General features: G+C 33.1%; 1 protein-coding gene across 1 annotated transcript; it reads left to right on the top strand.

Moving 5' to 3' along the window:
* The first annotated feature begins 2,948 nt into the window (after window positions 1–2,948).
* LOC145040279 (uncharacterized) lies at window positions 2,949–7,617 on the top strand. The gene is made up of 6 exons (XM_078988227.1): window positions 2,949–3,419; window positions 5,503–5,592; window positions 5,728–5,953; window positions 6,586–6,729; window positions 7,411–7,458; window positions 7,601–7,617. The coding sequence occupies exons 1-6, from the start codon at window positions 2,949–2,951 to the stop codon at window positions 7,615–7,617; spliced, it is 996 nt and encodes a 331-aa protein (XP_078844353.1).
* Window positions 7,618–9,465: the final 1,848 nt, after the last annotated feature.

Below are 9,465 nucleotides of genomic sequence, written 5' to 3'. Positions count from 1 at the left end.
GTAAACTATTACCTTTCATTGCATTCAAAAGAGAAAAAGTTGATGTCATGTCATATGATTGTGAAAACACAATAGCTGATTTTAACAAAGTACCAGATGATAGGTTTGCATATAGCGTTGTTAAGATAGATGAGTTTTTAAATGTTGATGAATTGGTTAATATTGTTAATGAAAGTTTGACAAAAGATGAACAAGTGAAAATTTTGAAAAGAACTGAACATTCGAAACTTGATTCACAACTTAAGTTTGTTGATGTCGATGAGAATTTGGATATTCTTAGCGCAATCAGTGAAATTGAAGAAGAAGAAACTATTTATTGTTCTCAGTTATCTATCATTCATATCACATCTAAGGTCAAAGGTAAAGAAATTGTTAATGATTCGATGGTTGTGGATGACATTGGAAAACCTTCTACTTTAAATTTTTTTGACTTTGGTGATGTGGAAGTTCGAAACAGTCAGATAGATAATAGTGATGATAAGGAGGATGAAGTTAAAGTTTATAATGTATGTAAGGCTGAAAAGAAAGTGTCCACTGAAACTTTAATTCCAAGAGTTGTTGTTGAACAAGTGTATGGTGACACTGAATTGTTCGACAAAGTGATTAGTGAAAAAGGAGCACATTTCTGGAAACCAACACAGTTGTGTATCAAAATTTTACATGTGCTGATAATGTTATGTTTCCAAATCAAGTGTTTGTCACCACTAGAAATGCAGAGAATATAAAGCCAGAATTCAACAAATTGGTCGAAGAAGACAATAAGCATTCAACAGAAGAAGGATTTTTTGCAAATCAAAACATAGTTGAAAACAACCTCACTAAAAATTAGTATGCTTTCCAAAAACAAAAACCGAAACTAAAATGGGTTGTTAAATCTGAAAAGGAAAAAGAAGTTGTTAATTCAACTCCAATTGTGAAAATTAATGAATTGATAAGTTTTCAAAAAAAAAACACAAAGTTTCAAAAGACAAAGGCACGAAAGGTAATGTTTTGGCAAGTAGTGTCTAACGACAAACTTGCTTTAACTGAAACCAAAGTTTCGTCTGGGAAAAACCGTGTTTCAAAATCCAAATTAACATATATTTCAAAAGTAAGGGGTTTTCAAAAGCCATTGGTTACAGATAAACCACAAAACACATCTCTTCATCAACCAATGAATGTAATAGACACCTTTCCAATTAATCAAAAGGTTGCACGTTTTCGAAATTTTGATAACATTCGAAAGTATGAGACATCACAAAAGGGTGTGAATGATCGAAAACTTAATAATGTTCGAAAATCAACGAATAGTCAACCAATTACAAACGAAACTTTCAAATCATCAGTAACATTTACACCACAAAATCCAAATTTTCCAAATCCTCCAATCACAAAACCAACAAAGGTTTCATGTTCCAAAGGAAAATCAGAAGTTCATTCCATTAATAATTGGCTTGACGGACAAGGAAAAAGGTATCAGTCTGGAAAGTTTTCTCAAGGTCATGTCAAAACAGCTTACGAAAAGTATTTGAATGAATCAACAACTGGAAGGTTATCTTCTCAAGATTCAAATACTCCAATTCAGAGATGGAAACCAATCAAAAAATTAATAAAAATTGAGAAGCCTGAGGTGCAGTCTAGTGATAATCCAAAATTATCAAAAAGTTACCTTTTAATATCTTTAGATAATGATGTTGATTTAACTGATAGTATCAAGGCAAAAGTTCGAACGTGGGCTTTCAGTTCTAAAATTCACTCTTTGTTTCAAGCTAATACCCAAGGACCCAAAAAGCCTTGGGTACCTAAATTATTTACTTAAATACAGGTACTATGTGTTGAGCAATACGATATTAAATGGTACATTAAAAGTGGTTGCTCTTGTCACATGACTGGGAAGAAGGAGAACTTAAGAGATTTTCGAAGCATGAAGAATGTTGGAGTGGTTAAATTTGGAAACAATCAAAAGTGTCAAGTCAAAGGATATGGTAAAATAACGAATGGACAATTCATAGTGAATCATGTTGCTTATGTCGAAGGTCTTCAACACAACTTGATAAGTGTATCACAACTTGTTGTAGGCACTGGAAATCAAGTACTTTTTAACGAAGAGGGTAGCATTATTTCGAATATCAACACAAAAGAATTTTTGCTCAAATCAACAAGGAAAGGTGACATGTTTACGTTGGACATCAATCCAATTGTGGGTAAACATGTTGTATGTCTTCTTTCAAAAGCTACATCAGACATTAGCTGGCTTTAGCATCGAAGACTTTCATATCTCAACTTTTGAAACATCAACAAACTTGTTGTTCAAGATTTGGTAAGAGGTTTACCTGTACTTAAATTTGATAATGATTCTTTATGTGCAGCTTGTGAAGTTGGAAAGCAACATAAGCAAGGTCATCCAGTCATGATTGATTCGAAGATTGTCGAACCACTAGAGCTTTTACATATTGATTTATGTGGACCATCGACAATTTCAACACTCAACAAGAAACGGTACATTTTAGTAATTGTTGATGATTTTTCAAGATTCACATGGGTTTATTTTGTCAGTCTTAAATCTGAAGTGGCACAAATCATGATTGACTTTATCAAAAAGATGGAAACGACGCTGAAGAAGATGGTTAGGAAAATTAAGAGTGATCATGGAACTGAATTTAAGAACAATGTTCTTGATTCGTTTTTGGTGGACAAAGGAATTTTGCATAATTTTTCGTCTCCATATACACCACAAAAAAATGGTGTTGTTGAACACAGAAATAGATCTCTATGCGAAGCAGCAAGAACTATGATGGCATACACGAATCTTCCATAGTAACTTTGGGCTGAAGCAATCTCCACTGCATGTTTTACTCAAAACAAATCTTTCATCCATCATCGTTTTAATATCACTCCATATGAAATAATAAATAATCGAAAACCTAATGTGAAATTTTTTTCATATTTTCAGATGCAGGTGCTTTATTATGAATCTTAAGGACAACCTTTCGAAGTTTCAAGCAAAAGATGATGAAGGGATTTTCCTAGAATATTCGCATAATTCAGTCGCCTATCGTGTGTTGAACAAAAAAACACGAAAAGTGGAAGAAACATTTAATATTACATTTGATGATTATTTTATCCAACAAACTGAAACACATTTTGTAAATCATCCTATTTTAAAAGAAATACACGAAGAATCTGAACCTTCCCAACCATTGGATATTGATTATGATGTGATTTTTGGAATTTTAGATCATGTTGTTGATGCTGAAGTTAAAGCAAATAATAATCATATCTCTGAATTAATGAAGCTTGATGATAGTTCAACATCAAATCCTCAAGAGATGGACGAAAGAATGCATATTAATCCACTGGAGTGGCAGCGCTTGGACTCGAACACTCTTGATGAAGGGGAGCATTCTTTCGAGGGGGAGAATGAGAGAGTGGATGCTGATGTTGAGCAGTCCTTTTTCAAATTTGGGTGCAAACAGCTAAAAATTCGAAGTCTCAGGGACTATTTTCAAAAATTCTGCCATTTGTGCTCAAATCATACGAAGAATCCCCAAAATATACGAAGCTCCAATTTTTTTTCGAATATGGGTGAAAAGTGTCAATCATTCGAAAATTGGGTTAATTTTCGAAATGTCAAAAATTCGAAGGTTTAGGGGTCAAATTCGAAACTTTTACTTTTGTCCAAAATCATACGAAGCTTTTTCACAAATTATACGAAGGGTTCAATCATACAAAGCTTTTCCATTTGACAAACATTCGAAACTTCAAGGACGAAATTAGAAACTTTTCCTTCTTCTTTAATTCACACGAATCCAATCTTTGTATTTCATACGAAATTCAAAACACCCCTTCGTATGAATCCTGTATTACAAACCCCTTTCCAATAATCATCTTCGTACAAACCCTTTATACCCCTTCGAATCAAAATCGCAAATCACAGTCTTCGTTCAAGAAACCCGTAAACATTCTTCGTATCTCAATCACAAAAAGAAAATTACCCTTTGAATATCATTCAACTATATACACCCTTCGTTAACAATAAATCCATCTGTTCTTCATCTTTCGAAAATCAAACAAACTCGCACGAAATGGAAAAATCTTCGTATATCAATTGCAAAAACAATACCCAAGCGCATTCGTTATCAATCAAAAATCATCAATCCTTCGTACATGAGATCTAAACTATTCTTTGTTCTTCGCTTTTAAATATCAACGCTCAACTACATTCTCAACTCTTTTACTTCAACATAAAAACTCAACATCTATAATCACATTAACCTGATCTAATAAAAAATCCAGACTCCCTTTGTTCATTAAACCCATTTGAATATCAAGATTTTACTGATTCAAACCCAAAAATTCTCTTAGAAATCGATATCAATACCCAATTTTGACTTTTGAAGGGTTGACTATTCAATAATCAAAACACAATCCATCAAATTTTTCTTCAATCATATGTTTATGAGATTAGTAATCCAAAAATGAATTTAGCTTATGAATGAATTAGAACATCCATCTTCAACTTTATATCATAAGACGTGAATCATTTATTTGATGAGAGGATCAATCAGTTCGTCATAGTAAGCCTTCGATCCATACACAACTATACGATTCAATTTCAAACATTACCAATCGACCTTGATGAACAACGAATATCAATTTCATAACATTGACCTCGACATCTATTTGAAATCAGCTATCGACATCAAATGACTAATAATCAAAAATTGATATTAAAACTACGAAGTCAAGAACTAGTCAAAATCGAACTCATCCAAAAGAACTTTGAATTGAATCAAAAATCAAAAACTGTTCAAGAATACAAGACCTGTAAACGAATTAAGATGAACAAACAAAGTGTTTCAAATTTCGTTTTAAAAGAAATTTTAAGCTTTAATAACAGTATTTGATTGGGCTCAAAGAAATTGGATATGAATAGTAACAGATATTTAATTTGTGGTCTTGAATTTGGGCTAAATGCATATATCGGATAAACAAAGGATTTTCAAATGATATAACAATGGGTTTCAATTTATGTTTTGGATTTGATCAATTAAGAAAAATTATTGGATCAACAATAGGGTTTTTCAAGAAAAATTTGATCCAACGAGTCAAACGATCACTAATAAAAAACGTAACACACAATTCAAAGAGATTAAGAGAGATCATAGAGAGAGACTCACCAAAATTGCTCAAATTGCAACAAAAGTTGTCAAATCGAGAATCGTTCTTCAATAATCACCTTGATCTTGAAGACCCACTCTGATACCAATTGTAGTGACAAAGAACGTAGTTTGGCATGCGGAATTAAAGATTGCACAATGAACATGGTGATTTATACGAAAATGCACATTTGGAATTTGATCCAGCTTATCCAGCAATGGAAAAATGGACAAAAGATCATCCGGAGAATCAAATAATTGGGAATCCACAAGAAGGACTCTTAACAAGAGCTCAAATTCGTGCAAAGAATGAGGTATGGAAACTCATCAAGAATTTTGCATGTTCAATGTTTTTATCTCTAAGATTGAACCAAAGAAATTTAAGATTGAAATGGAACACTCAAATTGGGTTGTTGCAATGCAATATGATTTATCTGAATTTGAACGAAACAAGGTTTGGAGATTAATTCCTAAACCAAATGATGTTTCGATTGTCAGGTTAAAATTAATTTTCAAAAATAAAACCGACAAAGATGGAAATATTGTTCGAAACAAAGTCAGGCTTGTTGTTAAAGGTTATTCTCAACAGGAAGGAATAGATTACAAGGAAACTTTTTCTCCTGTCGCAAGACTCGAGGCTGTTCGTATATTTCTCGCTTATGCAACTCATAAAGACTTTGATGTTAATCAAATGGATGTGAAGTGTGCATTTTTAAACGGAGATCTTGAAGAATTTGTTTATGTAGAACAACCCCCATGTTTTATTAACGAAGAACATCCTGATCATGTTTATATCTTAGATATGGCAGTTTATGGTTTAAAACAAGCACCACGAGCATGGTATGCAACGCTTACTTTGTTTTTAAAACAATATAAATTTAAACAAGGATCAGTTGATCCCACATTATTTCAAAAGAAACTTTGGAATCATCTAATGCTTGTTCAAATTTATGTTGATGATATAATTTTTGGCTCAACTGACCCTGCTTTGTCTAGTGAGTTCGAAAATTTGATGAAAAGAAAGTTTGAAATGAGCACAATGGGAAAAATCAATAATTTTCTTGGGTTGAATATTCGTCAAAACAGAGAAGGTATTTTTATCAATCAAGAAAAATATACGAAGAATATGCTAGAGATGTTTGGATTGATGAATAGCATGAAATTACGAGTTCCTATGGCAACTGGCATAAAGTTGACACCTTCGTTAGATTAACCTGTAGTTGGCCTAACTTTTTATAGAAGCATGATTGGTTCATTACTTTATCTTACTGCTAGTCGACTTGATATCATGTTTTCTATGTGTAATTGTGCTAGGTATCAGTCAAATCCACGAGAACCACATCTCATTGTTGTGAAGAATATATTTCGTTATCTTAAGCGAACAATTTCGTTAAGATTGTGGTATCCTTCGAAATTGGGTTCTTTGTTCAAGCTTATTCGGATGCAGACTTAGGTGGTTGTAGTCTTGATAGAAAAAGCATAAGTGGTGGTTGTCAATTGCTTGATGGTAAATTTGTGAACTGGAGATCGAAAAAGCAAACATGTGTATCAATTTCAACAGCTGAAGCGGAATATGTGGCTGCTGCTGCCTGTACATCACATTTAATCTGGATCCAAAGTCAATTGCATTATTATGCAATTAATATTAAAAAGAAAGTGTCATAAGAATTTGTCATAATCCTGTGAAGCATTCGAAGACTAAACATATAGCTCTTCGTTATCATTTCATCAAGGATCATGTGGAAGATGGAAATATTGAATTGCATTTTGTGAAAACAACAAATCAGTTAGTTGATATTTTCGCAAAACCGTTATATGAAAAGTCATTTATAAGAATTTTGGAAGGACTTGCAATGATCGATGGAAATTCAGTTCCATGCGAAAAAGGAGAATGATGGTTAAAAAGGAATGGTTCAGAGGCACGAAATCAAAGAAAAAGGAATGTCATTCAGTATTCAAAGGTTATTGTTCATAGTCAACTCTTCGAATCCTTCGAATTCGTAAATTTGTCATTTTTCAGGGATTGATTAAATTCCGTATGTTTGCAAAAAGTACATTTCAATTTCTTATTTTATTTTCGAAAAATCAAAAATTCCAAAAAGATTTTATTTTTTATTTTTATTTTCGAAAAATCAAAAATTCCCAAAAGATTTTATTTTATTTTCCAAAAAATCAAAAATTCCAAAAAGATTTTTTTTATTTTTTATTTTTAAAAAATCTAAAACAAACAAAAATATTTTGTTTCTCTTATCTTTTTTGTATTTTGTTGTAGATTTACATGCTGATTCATCCGGTGTAATGCTTGCAGTTCTAGGGTCAGGTATTTTTTTTCGAATACTTTGAACTAGTTAAGATGTCCCTAGAAGCATGTTGCAGCATGTTGACCATAGCCTCTATTGACTCAATGTGTGTGTTCGAAAGCCTTATTGAATTTTTTCATACGAAGATTTATTCCCATTCAGGCTTGTATTCACATTAGTCTTCTGAGCTACCTGAATCTTCTCACATGAGTTAAGAGTTTAATGTTTGGTCCAAAAATAACAGAGGTACATTTCATGTCTTCTACCAATCTTTTTCATCTCAAAATTCTTATGCAATCACACACGAAGACATATGTCCAAGAGGTATCTGATCAAACCAATCGAAACCTAGACATATAAAAACTCTGTGTTTATGATCTCACATCATGAGACTGTGATGGAAGTGAAACCCAAATCTCTAATCATTTAAGGAATTAACGGGGAACTATGTTCCAGGTTTTAACAAAACATTTGTTTCTGTACTTACATTCGAAACTCCAAATCATATTCATTTCTTATGAGTGGTCTTGATCAAACATTCGAAACCCACGATGTTTGTTACCCAACAGGATCAAACACATAATTTTGTTTTCTTGAATATGATTTCCAAGTGAGTTGTATTCAAAATTCAAAGTCATTTAAAAGTTTTCCAAAGCAAACTTGTCACTGACTACACTGGTCAAACAAGTAATTTCAGTTACACTTACTAACAAAATTCATTAAGCCATCTAGTAAGCCTTTTTAAAAGATTCCCTTCGATACTTCTTTACAAGTATTCGATTGTAATTCACGGGAACATACACAAGTTGTTGATCATCTCTCTTTATGATTAACGAAGCAACCTTTGCCCGTGGTTTTAATTGCCTTCGTGTCAAATTGGAACACTGCACACACGAAATCCTTGAGGTTCTAAGTAACACCAACTCAGGCTGATGATTTCAAACATCTGGCAAATGACTTTACTTTAAAACCTAAAAGTAAATGAGCCTTACTTCCATATGAAGGGTTCCGATGGTTACTATTCCATTGGGGTAAACAAACCAGCCTGTTTGAGGGGAAGTTTTGTATTATCTCCGGGTTTTGATGCGACATGACAGTTACTTTATCACGCATGCTCACTTTATCATCATCATGAAGTGGTTTTCTCGGTGCCACATCAGATTTCATTAAATACACATCCCGCTTTTATTTCAAAATCAAGGGTTACATATAAAAGGGATTCAAGGGTTCATTATCAGTTTACGCTTTCAAACACAGTAATTCCAAAATACTCTCTGATAAACACCAAGCTTTCAAACCCTAACAATGGCGACTTTTGCTAATCCTGATGCTAATCTTTCTCACACCACTGATGATGTTACTTATTTACCGATTATGAAGATTCAGGGTACGAATTATCAAGTAGAGGCTAATGTTTCTCAATACTCCGAAGAGCTCAAGATGCTAATCGTTGCTTTGAAGAGTTCTGTTCTGTCAAAAGCAATGTGCAGTTCTTTTTTTCTTCCACTTTCATGTCTTTCTCAAGCCGAATCAACTGCTACATATTTAGAATCTTTTGATGCAGTTACTTTCAGTCTCGTGAATGATAAAAAGGTCAGATTGTCTAAGAAGCTTTTCTGTCAGATTTTGGAAATTCCTAATTCCCCACCGCATGTCAAATTTACCTTTCCTCAAATCGTTCATATGTTTAATGAAATGGGCCATCAACCTCAATTATCAAAGATCAGTGACTTCAAGAAGTCTGGTCTTCACAGTGTTTGGAATTTCTTATTTGGTATTTTCTTGAGGTGTTTGACTGGAAGAACAATTGGTCTTGACAAGGTTCGAATGGAGGTATATGACATGGTTGCAGGGCTTTATTATGATTTACAAGTGGATTATTCTACTCAACTGTGGAAAGAATTTCTGAAGAGTATCGAAAATACGAATGCTCTTCATGGCATTTCGTGTGCAAGATATTGGAGCTTGATTATGCAGTACTTTTACGAGAAGCAGGGGATTCTGGTACCAAATGATGAGGAAAAAGC

Source organism: Lactuca saligna, chromosome 4 (genome assembly GCF_052625555.1).
Source record: "Lactuca saligna cultivar CGN05327 chromosome 4, ASM5262555v1, whole genome shotgun sequence".
In the NCBI taxonomy this organism is placed as follows: Eukaryota; Viridiplantae; Streptophyta; class Magnoliopsida; order Asterales; family Asteraceae; genus Lactuca; species Lactuca saligna.
Note: the sequence above shows the minus strand (reverse complement) of the source record. Positions and strands in the feature narration are given on the sequence as shown.

Excerpts from the sequence above, each read along its gene's own strand:
- LOC145040279 (XM_078988227.1), top strand. The coding sequence starts at position 2,949 with ATGAATCTTAAGGACAACCTTTCGAAGTTTCAAGCAAAAGATGATGAA. Across the intron at positions 5,593-5,727 it reads CTGAATTTGAACGAAACAAG|GAAGGAATAGATTACAAGGA; the intron begins GTTTGGAGATTA and ends TATTCTCAACAG. Across the intron at positions 5,954-6,585 it reads CTTAGATATGGCAGTTTATG|ACTTAGGTGGTTGTAGTCTT; the intron begins GTTTAAAACAAG and ends ATTCGGATGCAG.